At 32.5% G+C, this 20,774-nt stretch overlaps 1 protein-coding gene across 3 annotated transcripts in view; it reads left to right on the forward strand.

The window, feature by feature from the left end:
* The window catches only part of LOC140452947 (uncharacterized), a 225,378-nt gene that overhangs the window by 33,214 nt on the left and 171,390 nt on the right, over positions 1 to 20,774 (forward strand). For all 3 annotated transcript variants that reach the window (XM_072547276.1, XM_072547268.1, XM_072547265.1), the window contains exon 3: positions 16,423 to 16,536. In XM_072547276.1, coding sequence (XP_072403377.1) covers positions 16,423 to 16,536 — 114 coding nt within the window. The remainder of the gene's footprint in view (positions 1 to 16,422; positions 16,537 to 20,774) is intronic.

The following is a 20,774-nucleotide window of genomic DNA, read 5'->3' on the forward strand; positions in this document are numbered from 1 at the left end:
CATATGCTCAAATAGTAAATACCACCCAACAAGAGATTTCGATGTTCACTCAGACAAATGGCATACAGAAGTTGACGAAAGGGCTTATGGAACAAATGAGCACCATGCTAAACTTACTCATAACACAAATTTACGCTTCTTCTTCGTAGAGTGCCGTCTCCCTACGGAGGTTGGCAATCATAATGGAATCAAATTTACGCCATGGAATGCTAATGGCTGGATACAACACGAAAATAAGTTGTAAGAATTTATAATTAATCATAAACTAGACATAATCCTGATTGCAGAAACATATTTCATAATAATAATCACACAATCATTGGAAGAAACAACATGAAACATTACCAGAAAAACTAGTATCAAAAAAGACATATTTAAGCCACAAAAATGTAGATGTAGAAGCCTGAACAGGACGTATAAGTTGTTTAGCTATATATTGTTCACCAAAACATTTAATGAAACAACTAGAATTTAAAACCTTTTTTGATACACTTCGATCTAGGTTTATTTGTGGCGGAGATTAAAATTGAATACATCTAATATGCGGTTCTATAATATATAGACATTATAAACATATTAATACCAACGGCTGTGAACTGCAAAAAGAAATACTAATAGATAACCTAAAAACTTAAATAGATAAAAATAAACGAAAAATACTTTAAATCAAAGTCTTGTTTTGATTTATCAGCTGACCATTCACCGCTTATCATAACTGTAAGAAAAAACATCAACAACAGAAAGGAGCTGTATATTACACAATAAAACCAATTTCGAGTTATTTTAGGTATCAAGTAAATTAGATATTAACAAACTCACCCCAGAGTAAAACAGACCGCAATAAAGCACAAAAAGAACTAAAAAACTGATAATGGCGGAAAAAATGGTTTTTATGAATAGGTACAAAAGTTAGATGCAAACCAAGCCACTGACTACTCGTTATGGAAGGCTACAAGGATCTTACGAAGGCAGTTATACAATCCCACCAATAAGAATAGAAACAGGAAAATGGGTTTTTAAAAGTCCACTAGAAAAAGCCGAAACATTTACGACACACCATAAAAAAGTTTTTACGTCAAATAATGGAAAATACTCACTACAAACTGAAGAAGAGATTATTTTAGCACTCGCAAAACCTTATCAATTAGAACTTCCTGAAAAAAAAATCACAAAAAATTAAGTAAAAAACATTACACAACATAACATCGATCCAAAAAAGACCCCAGTATACAACCTCATCACAATGAAAATTAGTACAGGTGATAATGATACTAAGGCTAGGAAAGGAATCAGAAAATGTACAGCTGTACCGTCTTATTAGTCTTATTTCAGTGGATTCCAAAGTTTTTGAAAAGCTGACACTAGGATAATGCGTATACTAGAAAACAAAAAACTACTACCATCAAACCAAAACAAAAAACTACTACCATCACACAAATTTGGGTTCATAAAACAACATTCAACAATGCAACAGGTATATAGAGTTGTAGTTAGAATCAATGATATTTTAAAAATAATAGGTACTGCTCAGCGGTATTCCTGGACATAAGCTAGGCATTTGAATAAGTCTAGTATAAAGACCTCTTATGTAAACTGAAACAAAATTTACCTACAAATTATTACATAATCTTAAAGTCCTATATCACCAACAGAAACTTCCAGGTAAAGTATGAGAATTCATTGCAATCATACAACAAATTCTCGTTGGGATGCCTCTAGGAAGTGTTCTAGGGCCCATATTATACCTTATATTCACTGCTGAACTAACGACAGATGATTGCGGATGATACGCCAATACCATCACCTAATAAAAATCTCAAATTAGGTATCCTCAGAATTCCTTAAAAATAACTTTAAAATACAACAATAGATGACAAAATGGAGAGTTCAAATAAATGAAAACTAATCACTACACATAACATTTTTCCACGCGTAGGGAAACATGTCCGACTGTATACATAGATATAAGGATGCAAAGGAATCCCACAAGGTGATAAAGTAAAATATTTAGGTATGTACTTGGACAGACAATTAAACTGAGGAAGCATATATTTACCAAGCAAAAACAACTGGGTCATAAGTTGATGAATATGTATAGGTTGTGAGGTAGAAAATCAAAACTATTAACTGAATATAAAATATTAATATACAAATTAATCCTGAAACCAATTTGGATTTATAGACTATATTAAAATAATACAAAAGATTTCAATCCAAAATATTAAAAGCAATACTAGAAGTTCCATGGTTCATAACCATTAAAGCGAACTATCAAGACGCCGACTAATATACATCAAAGATGATACCAAAAAGTGCGCGAAAAAACAAACATAGCAACTTAAAGTGCGTCCGAAAGTGTTCGCAAAATGTTTAGGAATCAACTGAATACAGTTTGAAGATTAAAACTTAAAGTTCTTTAGAGTTAATTGATTAATACTAAATGTGTATAAATATGTGTCAAACATAGTCAATCTTGAAGACTAAGTTTAAAAAAGATGTGTATCACTAGATGCCTCCCTGCATGTCACAATACTTTAATTGTCAGTTCTATTACTTATCGTCTATTATCTACCTAAACATTTAGGTTGAGATTGTGTAGATATAATATATTAAAATTGGGGTTATTAAAAAAGTCAATAGTCTTCAAAAATTATCCTTCAATATTTTAAGAGGGATTACTAGCAATAGATTTTTGTGCTCAAAGTGCTTGCAAACACACGTCAATTTGGCCAAAATATTTATTATTTCTGACAGTCATGGATAGTCATAAATACAACAAGCCTATAAACCATCAACATCAATGCATTTAAAAGTCACTTCGCAAAAGAACTGCAAGAGAGCTGTCCTGAATATCTTTAAAAATCAGAGAATATCAAATTCATGGATAAGAAACTAACATCGGAGACGACCAACTGCCAAACTTACAAAACCATGAAAAAAAAAGAGTCTATGCTGAATTTCTGAAAAATGCAACACCGACGCTTGTTACTATACTGATTTTTTAAAAGATACTTAAATGGAGATAATATACCTGAAATCTGGAAAGAAAGATGGGTCACACCCATCCATCGACAAAAGAGGATAAGGAAGCCTGCTAGAACTACCGCTGCATCTCAGTTACCAGCACCCTCAGTAGATTATGTGGAAAAGTTATGAAAACCCTAGTCGACAACCAATACTGGCGTTAGAACAGCATACAGAATTTCAAGTTGGATGATCTTGCATCGACCATATATACACTTTAATCCAAATAAAAACATGCTGCTTGTAACCAAGTGCTCCATCTCATGATAACAGGTAAAGGGGGTAATGGAATATTACCCAGACGTCCGTTATAAAATTAAACTCGTAGTAGCAATTTTATAAAAACTTTTTGACATTATTTATCAAATCACTAACATGCGGAAAATTTAGTCTTATTTCTTCCGCGACAAGGTTAAGCCCATGAGCTAGATATGTTACATGAATTAAATTGTTGTAGAATACCTTTAAGTTGTGTACTGCATTTACCATATGACTTGCATTGTCGCTTAACCTTAATACTTAAAACTTTATTCAATGGTATACGATAAAAAAAACGGGAAGACATCTTGAACAAAACGTATTATATAAGCGTAACATTTATTTTTTACATCTTCTTCTTCTATCTTCTTACTATCAGAAGAAATCTGAAACAAAAAAACAAAGCTTATTTACACGTTTTTTTTACCGAAACATGCGTTAAAGGGTTACATAGGTCTTGTATTTTCAAAAAATTATTAATTTTTTTTTATTCCATATGAAAGTATAGTTTTTCAAGAGTATTCATATCAAATTTGAAGTAAATTGGAGCAATGTTACCGGAGGTAGAGAGATTTGAATACCGCGCTGTCGGTACGTGCGCTCTCAGTTTAAAAACTTCAAACGCGTTTTGCTCGAAACTTTAATTTTCCTTGCAGTAGGCACAATTTCTCGAGAACGAATCTATCGATTTTGCTGAAACTTTCCACAGTTCATTTTTATAGTATTGTTTCGGGATTGAAAAACAAATGAAGTTCAAAGTTTTTAAATAAGTTTGAATAAATTTCCATCTCATATTTTTTAGCATTTTTCCGATTCTCATCGTTTTTAAAACATTTTTTTCGTATAAAACAAGAACCAGTCGACCAATTGAAATTCCCTTCGCTCAATCACAAAATAATACTATAAAGATGAACTGCGCAAAGCAAAATTGGTTTATTTGTTCCCGAGAAATCGTGCCTTCCGCACGGAAAAACAAAGTTTCGAGAAAAATGCGTTTGAAGTTTTTAAATTCAGAGCGCACGTACCGACCGCGCGGTATTTAAATCTATATAACTCCGGTAATATGGCTCGTATTTACTTCAAATTTGGTATGAATACTCTAGTGCTATACTTTCATATGAAATAAAAAAATAAGTCAATTCTTTGAAAGTACAAGACCTATGTAACCCCTTAACAGTGGCTTGCACTTGTTTTAAAATGAAAATAGTTACTTACAATTTTAGAGCAAGCTCGACAAAATACTTTTCCTCCATCTAGTTTGATTTCAGGATATGGCTGAATCCAAGCACTTAGTCTGGACATAATATAAACGATATAAACGACGCGATATAAACAAATTAACAAAGTCATGGGTTACGTAATAAAATTACCCTATAAATGCACTTTTAAAATTTGCCTCAATGCACATGTTTACACTGTTACACGAAAACTAGAAATGAAACTAATTTTAAAATTTCGGAGATTGGAATTAGATTAGAAATGTGCTTTATTGTCACTGAAAATTGTACAATTTTATGGACAAAGCTTAGAAAACTCAAAAAAATAATAATAATAACAATAACAATTAAAATTTACTAAAATTAGATAAATCGTCAATATCACAGAATAAAACATAATAAAATAAAATATGCAATCCATTGCAAAATTTCACTAAATTGTAAATTGAATGATAAAACCTTATGAACTAGTTTACGGATAAATTTACGAATAGATTCATACAGTTACTTATTCCTAAAAGCTTCAAAGACTCTTCTACCCCTTTTGGTTTTCTGAAAAATCCGTTCCACTAGAAGTGATGTATTTTTCATTTCGTTTGTATATTAGGGTTGTTAATTTTTTACCAGTTTACCTTAATTAACAATTAATAACCTTATATTACAATAGCAGATACGCGTAAAATCATTCAAAATAACAGAGGTTTTATTACTCAGGGAATTTGAATGAACAATTTCGAGAAAAGATCGACACATTCAGAAAATATTGGCATTATATATTTTTTTATAAAAATATACAGATATAATGTTTTTCATATAAAAATGCGTGCACGTCACAATTTATATAAAGTGACGTCACTTATATTTAAAATTTCCAGAACGTCAATGTTAGAGTTCAAATTTTCCTAACACAGCTAATAATACGAAACACATACGGAACTGCTCGATCTTTCAACATGGTATAATAATCAGAAAAATGTAATCATCATTATATTGAGAATTTTAGAATTATATTGATTAAATAACCAAAACATTTGTTATTATTAATACTATAAATTTTATGAAATAACTCTTTAAATCTAATATTCCACAAAATAATAATTTTAATTAAATATATTAGACAATTGTACGCAACTGATACGGGAATACTTCAAATTTTTTGACAGTTCAGCATGTGGTAAAATTGTTTAAAGTGTTGTCACTTTTTTAGAGTAAGAATTTTGTTTATGTTTTGATTTCTTACACAATTTGATCATAATATATTATATATTAATAAATTGTATTTATAAATACATATTAAATTTAGATTAGCGTTAAAAACCAATTATTGTTGTGTATTGTGATAATGGCGGGACGTTTTTATTATTAATGCTCTAAAAGTGGGAAGTTTAAAATTTAGAATATATAGTTTTGTATTAAAATATTTTCTTATGTATTTTAGGGTGTTGCAGTAAACTTAAAACTAAGTGTATTTACTTTTAATATAATAGTTTGACAAATAGTTGACATTTTAAAAAATCCTTACTTACTAATTATTCTGATGTTTTGGCAACGCTGTGGGGTTCTGACGTCGTAAATCTTGAATGACGTGCACGCATTTTTATATGAAAAATACTATATTTATTACTATAACCAACTTGTAAAAATATGAAATTTATGTAAAATATGCCAGATATAAAAAAATACATTTTGCGTATATTCCGGTCTCTATTCATTAGTTATCTAAAAGAAAGACCGTTTAACATAGCTGTTATTATTTTTTTCAGTGGTAAATAATGTAATCTATAACATTTTTTATTTTTATTTTTTTTTGTTTAGAGATTTTACGTTTCTCTTTTGACAATAATTTTATCGCTGAGGGCATACAAGTATGTTAATCGATTTTAAAGTAAAGAGAACTAGAACATCAAATTAAGTAGGCATTTACAGTGAGCACGGGAATTGGGTTCCAAATGTCATCGTTGTCATTTAGACGCGCAATGTTGTAATGATTGTTCCAATCATTCGGAACTGGGGATGAATACAACGAGATTTGATGAAACAATCGACAACAATAAAACGTGTGGTGGTTAGCAATATCATTTCTCCGTATACGCAATGTGTGTATTTGCCGTGTTTAAAATTGAAAGTACATTGGTAAATTGTCGATTGTTTAAGGGTGTTCGTGCTCGATGATATTTAACACTTAGAAGATTTAATTTACATACTTTTAATTCATTTTCCCCGAACATCAATTAAAAGTTTAATTGGTGTTAACACTAAAACTTGGCTATCACGCAAAGTGTCTGCAAAAATGGTTCTATCGGCATTTCTTCTCTTTGCCATATTTTATTTATAAGGTGATATATTTGTACATAAATATGTTCTCCGTCTTCCTTAATCAGTTCCACATGAATGCCATCTGGGCCCGGGGCTTTATCATTTCTTAGTACCAGTAGTACTGCTTTTACTTCCACAAGCGCTAGAAACGCTATTTCGGATTCTTCTGTGGTACTGTTTTTGTTCGTAAGTTGTTGTTGCCTCGTCAGTATTTAACAATTGTTTGTAATATTCTCTCTAATGTCGGCTTATGTTTGTATTTTCCGTCAGGAGTTGTTCTTTATCATCTTTTATAAATCTCGCACCATTTACCTTATTGCCCTTTAGTGTTTTAGTTTTTTTTATAAAACTGCCTAGACTGACCGGTTATGTCGTTGCTCTCAAGTTGCTTTATCCAATTTTCTAGGTATTGTTTTGTTCTTTCTGCTCAACACTTCTCTCCTTTCTGTTTTAATTATATGATATGCTCCTCTATTCTCATCTTTTGCTTTTGTTAGTAACTCCATCTTTTTGTTGGTTTTTAGCTTTAAACTTTGTTCACATTGCTCAACTTTGCTCAACACTTCTCTTCTTTCTGTTTTAATTATATAATAAGCTCCTCTATTCTCGTCTTTTGCTTTTGTTAGTAGCTCCATCTTTTTGTTGGTTTTTAGCTTTAAACTTAGTCCACATTCCTGGTCGAACCACTTTTTTTTCGGTTTTCCTGTTTCGCTATGCATACTGTTGCTGCCGTTTCTATGGTTTCTCTTATATTTTGCCATTCCTGGTTTATTGTAAGCTTTACATTTGATATCTCTGCTTTCAGCGTCTAAAACCTATTTTGTATTCGCAATTGGTATTCTTGTTCTTTCTCATGTAATTCGATATTTTGTATATCCCACTCGTTGCCTTGTGAGTTCTGCTTTGTTCACTTTGTGCTTAGCTTTATTCTCATCTTTGTTCTCACCAAGAAGTGATATGAGTCACTTTCTGCTCCTCTTATGCTGTGTACGCTGATGATATTACTAGGGTGCCTTTTTTCAATGAGTACATGGACCTTCGTTACTTTATGAATGTATTTCCTCTAAAACTGTGTAATTTGTTACGACCAAATTGTTAGCTACAGCAAATTCTGCTTATCGAAAACCATTATTGTTAGTAGTATTATGTAGACTATGGGTGCCAATCAATCATGGTATAAAATCACCCAATACGATTTTGACGTCGTGTCTGGGTGCTGACACGTACTGTTATTCCAGAAGTTCGTAGAATACATCTTTGTTCTCTGCATCTGCTTCTTCAGTTGGTGCATGCACTGATATAAGAGTTAGATTTGCCCACTTTCCTTTCAGTCTTAAAGAGCACATGCGTTTGTTTATTGGCTTGAATTCTATTATGGCCGACTTCAGTTTTCCATTACGAAACCACTCCCACATTCATGTCTTTCCCCTTCTCCCGACCAGTAAACCAAAGAGTTTTCCATCTGCAGGCTACCCACTTCGCTCGGCTCGCGGAGATAAGAATATTCCGAGGTCAGAAGGCCCTGCCTGTCGTAAGACGCGACTAATGGGTAGGAATTGAGAGGTGGAGAGCCGTCGCTTGAGGTGTCGGGTTTGTAGAAACGCACTCGAGACGCTTAGGCGTCACGGTCACCGGTCTACACTCCTAGTATCCGAGACGAGACTCTCGTGGGACCACTCTACTCTCATTCCAAGAGAACCAGGCGAGGTTAAAAAAGCTGGACCCGTACACACCTCTTTTAGCCTTACACCACCAATAGGGGTGTCGGTGTCTCGGCACGTACCCGCCTGGAGATTTAAGAGTGGTAGAGGAGAGATCCTCGGCGGCGACCTGTCTACGTGCGAGGTGGAAATTCCTCTGCCTGCGTTACCTGTCCGCCCGTGGAGGGGATAACGGATAGGTGAGGTAATCGAAACACAGGTACTACGGGGGAGGTGGAGCCATCGCGCCACCTTCATTTTGGTGTCGGACTCATAGGGGCAGTGGAGGCGCTAACAATCATATGCCAAAAGGCCAGGTAGACCAGAGTCCTGCCAGTTTTCATAATTGCAGGGCACAAAGCAACGCTATGGAGGCTACCCGAGCCTGTCGACCTCATTTCCTGAATAGCTGTTACATCTAGCTATCTATCTAATAGCTATCTTAAATATATTGTAGCTGTTTAATTGCCTATACGGTCTGCTCCGTATTTACATGCTATTCCGAAGCAATAGTATACGATTCGTAGCGTCTTTTTTATGTATATGTTGCTAGAAACACTAAACAGAAAAAAAGAATGGAATAAAGATATACGCAAAATGCGTGAGACATGTGTCGTCAAAATAGCAAGAGATAAATCACCAATTGGCAGAAGAAGTATAGGACGACCGTGCACAAGATGGAGTGACAACCTTCCATTTTCATAGAGATATTGATCCGCCAATGAACGAGTAGAATTGCTTATAAAGAGAAAGAAGAAGAAGAAGTTGCTAGCTTATAGCATAACCTCCAACATGGAGGGCCCACATTTTCTGTCAGGGTTTGTTTCCTTAGTTAGTTTTAGGTCTGCGGGGAGTATTTTATTTCCTCCCTAATGGCTGGTAATAAATTATTTCTCTTACTTAATAAACATTATCTTAGTTTGGGTAGTATTTATTTTAAGACCAATGGATCACTTTTTCTTAATTGTCTGGTTCGGAAGTTGTTAAAAGCTTCCCGGTTACCAGCAATAATAATCACAGTCATCTACATACTGTAGGTTGCTAATTTAGACGTTGTTTATTTTTGTACCGCTGTCTGTATCTTGTAAAGCCTGATCGAAGATATAACTTGTATTAGTATTTCGTCAGTTTTGTCTTGTTCTACTCTTACTATCGAAAGCCTTCTCATTGTTGATAAAATAGATATATATGTATTTTTGTACGTTTTTATAGTAGAACAAAAATAATCCAAATATTGCTGCCTTAGTTCCCGCTCCCTCTCAAAAACCAAACTGGTCGTCATAAAAGTCGCATTTCAGGTCCATCTTGTCCATTGCAATTTATTTTAAATTTGTTTAAGATTTTTTATTGCAAAAAATATATCCATATATTTTTAGGGAAGAAAAATCAAATTGTCGAATGGGAAATGAATTATTTGCTTCTTACTCGTTGTTTGGCGGTTTGAAAGTTATTTGCGATGTATCTGTCAAAACAGAAAACAACGTTCATGAAGTAAAATGTTTGTGAAACGTTTAAAATGATCTGATGTGTAAATATATATTTTGTTTGGAATTGAGAAGGACGTAATTAGAAATCTTCGGTGGTACGGCCTATATTCTTAACAAAAAGATAGCCTGACAGCTTAAAATATGCCATATCCTCTTATCTGTTTTAAAAGTTGTCCGTTCTTCTGAAGTATATTTAGACTGAACCTTAAATCTTTATTGGGGTTATATTTCTGTGACGAGCAATCCTGCCTTGGTCTAGATATTCTTGCGACTGTGTCGTGTCGGCATACTTTGAAAGGAATTTAAACAGCAATACTAAAAAAATTAAGCACATCTAAACGTTGTCACATTACGAAAGCACAAAACAATAACGTTTTAATAACGTATTAAAAAACCGTAAACGTCAAATAAAGCTTTACATTTTACAACCTGTCAACACATGTCACTCTTAGAGATAGCAATTATTTTCAAAACAAAATTGATTCTGACGGTGAAGATTTACGAGTAGATGAAAGATTTGTAGGCTTTATATGACCATTTTATGGCGAGGGTTCGGTACATTAGGTGTTATGCAACACTTTCTTCAATGTTATACTTTCAAAGCATTTACTTTATATAAATCATTCATTTGACGGTGAAATGTTCATTTCGGTTTTGCATGTAACGAAAGCCGTAGAAACACACCAACTCGTTAATTTATTTTTACCGAAATAATTTAAATTTCAAGTTCAGTAAATATGTAACTGAATTGTTTAGAAAATACGAAAACATTAGAGACGGAAAGATGTAAGATAATATCATGTCAACGTAATTTTAAACATAAAAAGAAAATGATTAAAATCAATAAACAATACTTCAACTACTTTTTTTTATTTATATTTTAGATCTGTTTTTGTTTTGGAGCTATCAATGGCTATCTAGCACTATTATAAATCTGATTATATCAATTCGAGCAATGTACTTGGTCACACTAAGAATCCTGCCTATTATTATCTTAAAGTCCTCTGTTGTTTTAGAACAATTACAGTTTAGTACGCAGTAATGAATTTTCTTGAAACTTTTCTCGTGTGCCAAATTAGAGGTGCTGAGTCAGTATGTGATATTTTTTTACTGGAATTATTGGCTTCTGAGATATCGAAGATTAAACTTAAACAAATATAAAAAATTGTTTAAAAACTACATTTTCTGGTCAATTTGATGACGCCAATTATGAATCAGTATGTATTTTTTGATCTTGCTTGGAAGGGTGTATTCTGGCGTCATTGATTTTTAACTTTTATAGCAAAGCAATCTTTAAAACAGCCGTGATGAAATCCGAATCAAGGACAAGTAGAGTAGAACAGATTAGTAAAACAGTTCTGAAACTGATTTTTTGTTACAGGTTTTAAAAGAAACGAGCGATACACAATTATTTTCATCAAAGTTATCCGAGCAAAAAATTGCGTATGTCTTTTTTTAATCTGAATTTGTATCATTGGTTTATAAATTAATTTTGATTAACATTGTAAAACATAAATAAATCAGCCAACACCTTTAACACAAATGTTAATCAAAAATCAAAAAATTGACAAAATTATAAGTAACAATAATCAATAACATCAAAGAAGATGCTGTATATTTCCACCACCAACATATCTATATAACGTAACTCTTTTTGTCATTGAGTCTATAACATTGTTTAGGACCCACGCAGTATTATTTAATTCTTCAATATGATTCGCTATTATTTTTTTAAGATCTTCCAAATCAGCTACATGAGTTGTAAAAATCGAATTTTTTTAATGTGGCCACTGAAAGAAATCGCAGGGAGTAAAATCACAAGATCGAGGGGGAATATAATAGGCGTATGCAGCGTTGTATGAATTCGAGTCCCGTCTTGCTGAAAATATCATTCTATTAATTCATCATTATTCGTTAGATTCGTTAGTAAAAAAGGTTTTGCCTAATACATTATTATTATTACTGAGATTGTTCAGAAACCAATTACAGAAGGCTTTGGGGATAGCCGCTCCAAATGAAAGATCTACATGTTGATGTAAATGCCGAATTGATGTATGTGGTTCATCTAGAATAACAGTTCTGACCAGGTCGATATTTTGTTCAGTTCACACTTTAGGCCTGACTGCCAGTGGCTTGTGCGCCACCTGTTTCTCGATAACCATCTACAACGCGACGAAGAGTTCTGTAAAAGCCGTCATAATGAACCACAACATTGGGAAATTCTTCAACAAACTCTTCAAAAACATATCGATTGGAGTAAACCCATTCTCCGATAATTCTTTGGTCATTTCTAAAATACATTTCGAGCATAGATCGCTTTTGTTTATTTATGAAAACCATTTTTAATAATAATTTTGTTTACTAAAACTTGAAAAGTCTAAGTATATCTGCACATATTCAAAGTTGACGTAAACTGACAAGTATATCTGAATTAATGATAGACATGAGCTGTCTACTAGTCCACTATGATGACAATAATTTTGGATCAGTGGATATTTTATATGGGATATAGATTATTAAATTTAACCTGTAAATATCTATAAATTGGCGCTTTTATACTACAATAGCCATATTTTGAGTAAAATTCTGGGAGGTATTGTTGTACCCTCGGATTGATGTCAAATTTAGTCTGTCTGCTACATTCTATTGATGTAATTTTACACATTTTTCTTCATTTAGTAAGATAAGCTTTTTTGTTTTTGCTTTTTTTGTTTTCTGTTCCTTTCATGAATATTAATGCATCTTTCCATTGTACTCTGTGCTCATTATCCCAGGTTAAAGTCTCTGTTCTTAATGTATGATTCATGCTCATTTATCCTAACACTAAGTGATCTTGAGGTTTCTCCCAGATAAAAATTGTTGCAGTTACGAGGTATAAAAAGAATAGATCTCTGTTTGTTGGTTGCTTGAAATGTTATTGAAAAGTATCAAAACAAATGTAAAGTGTAATTTAAAAGGAAAATTCCCAGTGTTTGGCTGTATACCCTAGTTTAAAAAAATACAATAAAGTAAAAACTTCTTGTGGTAAAATAAAAATTATCCAAAATGAATTTAAACAATTTTCAGAACGTTTTCGATCCTATCGGACCAACTCAAATTATGTAATTTAAGGGTCATCTGACCTCATTATGTGGCTAGTTCCAACAACTTTATAGACGTTTTTCACTGATGATGATCTGATAGAATCAAAAACGTTCTAAAAATTTATAAATCCGTTTTAATAATTTTTAAAAATTTTTTAAAAAATTATACCATTTTACAAAAAGAAGTTTTTACTTCATTGTAAGTTTTTTTAATATAATTGTGGTTTAATTCCATTTAAAATAATATTTAAATTAGTAAAGCTTTCAAACAATTTCTACAAAAATTATTGATTTAAAACAAATATTAAAAAGACCAGTACATGGACCAGACAAAGACATGTTAATGACAAAAAAAGCAAAATATACATTCAAAGTAGTGAATTTGGAGCAAGAAGAAAACTATACATATTTGAGAACTTGGATAACACATAACAATGATCAAACACGAGGGATAAGAACAAGGATCTAATGGGCTAAAAATATTTTGAATAAAACGAGAAAGTTTCTTTGAAACCGGGGATCTTTCGCGGCAATTGAGAACAAAACACTTATATTGCTATATTTAATAGAAATTTGGACACTGAAAAAATAAAAGAAAGAAGAAGTATTAGAAGGAGAATACTATTACAACTGAAATGTTTGAGCAAGTAATTCCAATATAATTCAATACAACTATTTAGAGGAGAAGGGGGTAAAATAAAAATAGCCAGGATAAAATGTATCATCCGCTAGGACGCGGCACTTAAAGAAGAAATACAAACTTCAGAAATGAATTTCAGTCAGTACTGTAGAGTATTTAAAAGTTTAAATAAGCCTGTTTATCATATAAAGTAGAGAAACAAGTAAGAACGACTAGATAGAAATAACGAAAGAAATAATAATTTACTTTCTTGACCGTATCATCGTATTGGAAAAATTAAAGAAGTATTATGTTATGATCCAATAGTTGATACATGTTGACAAGTATTAAAAATGTAACAATTTATAAGTTGCTTATGGGGGACTAAAAGGGGGATCATTGGAGATAGAATAAGCAAAAAATTGAAACGTTTGCGAACGGATACTCGTGTTTTGGTTGGAGAGCAAGGTCGTGAATAAGGGCTTCTTTTTTGGGAGGACTAGGAGAATCACCTATACAAAAGAAATCAAAAACTACTTACAGAGATGTCCTGGGCAACACTAAACAAGAATATTCCAAAAGTATTTAAACTTATGACGTCGTTAAAATAAATCCTCTTGCTGCTTACAAACAGGAGCTTTCCTATCCTAAAAATTTTTAGGGGTAAATGTCTTTTTAAAAGAAATAATTTTAAAATCCTGGTTTACAAAAAGAAGGTACATATTTATTTTTATTTTACATAAACAGTTATTACCCAAAAAATAGTTTAAATCCATCAAAACACATGTCATTGAACCGTCTAACAAAACAAAATCTATGTCGAAATGAAACTACCCAACTTTTCTGAATTATTAATTAATTATCAAAGATAAAATAAAAACTAAAATATGACAATTAGCTGATACATAAAACTTATATTTACTTATAAATCGTTTAAATCTTATTGCATTAATGATGAATGTTTATTTAGAAAAAATTAACAAAACTACTTTGCTTCACTGCTAATTATTTCTTTTTAAATTATTAAAAAAGTTTGTTACCTTAGATTTGAATACAAAAACTATGTCCCACTAATTTCAAAACAATCTGAATCCGACCCCTTGAAGGACACAACTTACAACCAAACGATGATTAACCCATTTAACAAAGACTGCTACATGACATTTTCAGCTCAAATCATCTTCTTTTCTCCAAAACTCATGGAATTAAGCCAAACTGCCGGTTTTCAAAACTCTAACCGAAAACGGTGTTTGCCCGTTCAGACCCTAAATTATTCTTCTCAACCGCTACCCTATCATATTCCCGATGACAAAATTCGGACTGTTACGACTTGTTACGAAAAAACGTTACGACTGGAATATTCAGTATTGTGTTTACCACTTAAAATTATATTAATCTTCTTCTTTTATATCGATTTCTGGGATTGTGGATTTTCGTTCTGCTCTGTCTTGGGCTGCTAGGGGGCCTACTTCATGTAGACCATGGAAAATAATTCCCCTGGCTGATCCACCATGAGTAGAATAAGCTAGAGGCAAGATCTTCCTTGCGGTCTTTTGCCATTGATATTACGCTTGACGATTAGTTTTTCTAGGTCTTCTGTTCTTCGCATTATATGTCCGAAATATGTGAGGCAGGAATGATTTATTTTTGTTGGCAGTCTTGTGTTGAATATTAGTTACTTTATAATTGAACTGCTGCTGGAATGTTCTATGTGTGATATTCGCAACATTTTTGTGCAAGCTTACATTAAGTATCGTCCACGTATCTAAAATTCGTGATACTTTTGTCACCTATCGTTATTTAGCCTCTCCATTTCCCCATAAATGTTAAATTATTTGGGCGATACAATACACTACCTAATACAGAATACTTGTATTACATCAGATTTTGGTCTACATGGTTTGAAAAGAGCATTGTCATGGTTTAGAACGGACGCTTTACATTTCCGAAATAATTTTCATATTGGTTTTGAAGAAGAAAAACCAGATGTTTTAGAACCCCCATATTTTCCTAGATCAACCATAGCCTTCTCCACTTAACGCAATTGAACGCTATAGTGTAATCTTAGCATAAATAAGCCTTAACAATAAAGTTATACGCGTTTTGTATTTTTTGTAGAACATTTAAAATGTGCTCTCTCAAAAATGTGAAAATCGCAAGGCGATAAATCGGAACTATGTACTGGATGCCTTAATATCCACCATTTTTTCTTTGTGGATTTTTTACTACTTTGTCAAGATAAGGTCGAGTATTGTTAGTCGAAAAAGGACACCACTTGAAATTTTGCCTGGACGTATTCGTCTTATTGCTTGATGGAGATTGTTTAAAGTTTCATTATACAGGTTTGCGTTGGTACCCACTCTAGGTTCTGTAAACTCTACGAGCAGGGATCTTTAACTGATAAAGGCAACAAGCGTATAATTAAGAAAAGCAAATAAAAAAAATTAATTTTTGATGTGTGTAAAATGTTTGATTCGGATCAGGTGTTCGGTTTTTTATAGTTTTAGATTTCTTGAATAAAATGTGAACGTAGCTTCAGTTCTAATAACCATTAGTCATTAAATTAATTTCCATAATAAAAATTAGAAAATCTTATAACTTAAAACATAATATCACTAAGTCTTAATTTAATGAAATCTTTCATATTTCCTTCTTTTATGAAACACAATTATTTTAGGAATTCTTTTATAACATTTTATTTTTTTCTTTACTTTCCAGGGAAATCGTTCTCTATTACGATTACAATTTCAACAAGTCCACCCCAAGTGGCAACTTACAACAAAGCCATAAAAGTTACCGTAGATGGACCCAGAGAACCTCGCTCAAAAACAAGTAAGTATATATTTATCATTCAAGATATGTTATTATTAAGACTTTTCATCAACCCTCTAGATTTAAAACGCACCCAGACTGTAATCAGATGCATAGGGTGAATTATTGCCAGCAAGTTTCACAAAGGTTCTGTAACTATTGCTGGGAAACCGCTTAGCACTGTCCAAAATATGCTCCTTTATTTTTTTAGATACAGTCCACACTATTATCATTAGATGTTATCTTAACGCAAATTCAAAAGAAGAGAGGGATTATAAACGATGATTGATTGAGACGATCACACACGATAATTACTTAGAATTTATATACTTAATTTTTAAGAAACTTTCGATTATTGAATCTAACGCAACTAACCTTGGTCAGCGATGAATACTGCCATTTAAGCTGAATTGTTGGTATGTTAATGAGGCTTAACTGGTCTACAATTTGTTAAACAATAAATATAGGGTGTTCTTTTATAGGTATAGAACATTGAAAAGGAATAAAACAAAGATGATTTTTTTAAATATGAAATTGACTTTATTCTAAAGATAATCTTTTGGCATTATAATTTAAATTCTGACATATGACCGTCATGGATGGCTCTGGCCCAGTCAGATCCAATTTGTCGCCGTATATCGGCAAATCACAAAGACAAACAATGATAGCAAGAATTAAATAGCAAAAAATTAAATGGCTGAAATGTAAAAAAGTGGCTGAAGATATTAATATTAAATAAAAATGTTAAAAATGTCTTCAACACTTAACTTGCCACGTTGTTTTCGATGTAGGGCTGTTGGATGAAAAGTTGATGTTGTCGGAGTCATTGCGATATCAGGTCTCCTAGTTATTCATTAGATGATGAGCTTGGTAACTATATCATGGAGTGAATGGAGTAAATGGAGTAAATGGAGTAAATGAAGTAAATGGAGTAAATGGAGTGAATGGAGTAAATCGAGTAAATGGAGTAAATAGAGTTAATGAAGCGTGGTGGTGGATTAATTACCAGTTCATGGATTTTTCTTACAGGACGAGACCCAAGATTTGGTGAAACTCGTAGACCGAAAGATCTTGTTAGTGGATTGATAGTTAGCGACGAAAAAGGGCCTGGGAAATGTAAAAAAGAGTCTGTCACATTATATAGTAATTAAAACAAGTAATATTCCTTAACACGTGTTGATATCTTGGTACTTAAATCTCGATAAAATTAAGATATTCCATGTTTGACACTACCTTTGAGCTCTTCTTATTTCAACTGCATTGAACATTCGTGATATTACCTTCAGAGGGGACGTATACACGAACAACATCCTCAATTTCTTCTGGTGTCTACAGCCTCAATTTTTGAGCAAATTAGTCAAGCAAGTGTTCTTTACCATTTAGTGACAAGTATGAAAAGATATTGCCAAACTCTTCTAGGACACACTAGCTATTACACAAATTGTTGATTAATTTTTAAAATGATTCAGGTAATTTTCTCTTTTCTAATTTTTGGATCTGTACATTTAGAACTAGATTTTTTGCATGAACAGATTTCTTAATTTTTTTTAAGCACATATAATATAGTTTAGTATTCTTGAAATTGATTTAATTCTCGATCATTTGTGGAAACAAATTAAAATCATTTTACGCTTTCCCCTGTGCATGACTAAAAATGAATAATTCAGTGCGATGTATTTTATTAACCGATTATTTAAATATTTTACTCATTTAGTTGTAAATAATATATTTGTTTAATTTTTGCAAAATAATGAAAATTGTTCGCACAACGACCGACATGACACTAAATCAAAAACAAATGAATTATTTCTCTGAATTAGCCACTTTAAAATTTTAATTAACGTTTGTGGCGAAGTCCATAAATCGAATGACAATATATACGGATTTATTAAATTTAATTTAATTGAGATATTCATAACATTAATAACGCAAATTGTAAATATTTTTTCGTTTTGATCGCCATCAGGACATACCGCAACGAATCAAATTTATTTTGCGGTCGATGTTCTATTTTCATGTCAAATATTGAAAACTCATACGAGGACAAAATATGCTGGAAGATACATAAAATAGGAACATACACTAATAAAAATTAAATTAGTTTTTTGCTGGAACTTTCAAATGTATACTTAAGTCGTGTTTTGATCTTCTCAAAGTTCCATCTGAAAATGTAAAAAAATATATTTTTTTTATTTATTTATATAAAATAAAAAGAAAATATCATTCAGGAAGATCCAAAGGAACAAACAGGATACTCCATTGTGGTGGACAAATGATGGAAGCGAGTAGAATATATTTAATAGAAGAAAGATCTTGCATCGAACATTAGTCACAACTTCTGACTGAAACAAGACCGCAATTCACGAACACTATACAATAAGATATAAAGTGGAATACGATGAAGACGATGAAATAACAGTACAGGAAGTCAAAGATGCGATACGAATTCTAAAAAATTTGAAAAACATGCGGACCACAGGGTATACCAAACGAATTACTAAAACACAGCCCACAATACTGCGGGAATTTCTAGAGTATTTTTTCACCTTATTCTATAGGTGAAACATCCTTATTCTATAAGTCTTCTTCTTCTTCTTCCACTTTATAAGCAATACTGCTTGTTCATTGGCGGATTAATAACTCTATGGAAGGTTGTCACTCCATCTTTTGCGCGATCGTCCAATACTTCTTCAGCTTGGTGACTTATCTCTTGCTATTTCGACGACACGGATCTCCTCCATTCTGCTTATGTGGTTAATTTATACAATGTACGTTACATTTTCTTCTAATGTCTTCACTTCTCTTTCGATCTCTCAGCGTATTTCCTATAATTTTTCTCAGTACTCATATCTCTGCCGTTTTCAGAAGCCTTTGCGTTTTGGCTGTGTCAGGTCTTGTTTCTGAGGCATATGTCATTATTGGTCTTACACTGGCTTTATAACTTCTTGACTTCATCTCAGTGTTAATGTATCTGTTTTGCCATATAGTGTTATTAAGGCATCCTGCCAGTCTATTTGCTTTTTGTACTTGATCTCTCACTTCTTTGTCCAGGTTACCATCGCCAGACAGAGTAATTCCCAGATATTCTATTTCCATTACTTGTTCAATACTGATGCTTTGCTACTTTGCTCTTATGTTAAATCTGTGGACCAGTCTTTGCAGACTATTTTCATCTTGGGCTATCAATATTGCGTCATCTGAGTAAAACCGAGTATTTTGATTTCTTTTTTTCCCATTCTGTATCCTCTTATTTTGTTTACGGTTTTAATGATTTCATCAATGATCAAATTAAAGAGCATGGGGCTCTCAATGAATCCCCTTGTCCAGGGTGACACTGGGTCGTATTCTATACTTAGGTGAAACATAGAAAGGACATGACTTACCAGAGGAGTGGACAAAAGCACATATTAATAACATCTACAAAAAAGGAGATAGAAAGAATTGTTCAAACTACAGGGGGCTAAGTGTCATAAATTCACTCTCAAGACTATATAGAAAACTAATAAAAAATAAAATTGAAACAGAGATGGCAGATGTAAAAGAACAAAATGCCTTTCGTGTAGGCTGTTTCTGTATGGACAGCATATTTTCTCTAAAGCAGGATATTAAGAAAAGATTAGCTCACAACCTTTCAACTCAAGCAGTCTTTATAGACCTGACAAAGACATAGGCCAAGCCATTCTAGCTGAAGAGGTGTATACCAGAGATAGTATTAGAACTATAGTATCAAATGAAACCTTTAAATACTTGTATCCAAATTGCAGAAAAAGCAGGGAGTAACGAAGAAATACATTCCAGGATTTGCCGAGCAAGAGCAGCCGCTAGACAGCTACACGGACTATTATGGAATAATATAATAACAAAAGAAAATAAAAAAAAATAATTTATAGAATAATAATAAATAGTATTTGGTTGTATGGAGCCGAATTCTAGGAAATAAATTTAAGAAACAAATAAAAAATTAAGACCATGGAAATGAACTATTGGAGGCGGTGTTGTCGGCTAACTAGACTTTATAGGTTGAGTAAGGAAGATATTAGGAGAGAAATGGAAAATGATCTAAACATAATAGGCACAATTGAAGCCAAAAGACTAAACTGATATGGACACCTGCAGAGAATGCTTGAAAATAGATGGCTAAAAAGATAGAAAAATGGACTTCTCCCATTAGAATGAAACGAGTTAGACCAAGACGGCCCTGGGGACAAGATGTTGAAGATGCAATGACCGTCACAGATTTTAAAACTGAAGATTGCTTT

This window comes from Diabrotica undecimpunctata, chromosome 1, assembly GCF_040954645.1.
Source record: "Diabrotica undecimpunctata isolate CICGRU chromosome 1, icDiaUnde3, whole genome shotgun sequence".
Classification (NCBI taxonomy): domain Eukaryota; kingdom Metazoa; phylum Arthropoda; class Insecta; order Coleoptera; family Chrysomelidae; genus Diabrotica; species Diabrotica undecimpunctata.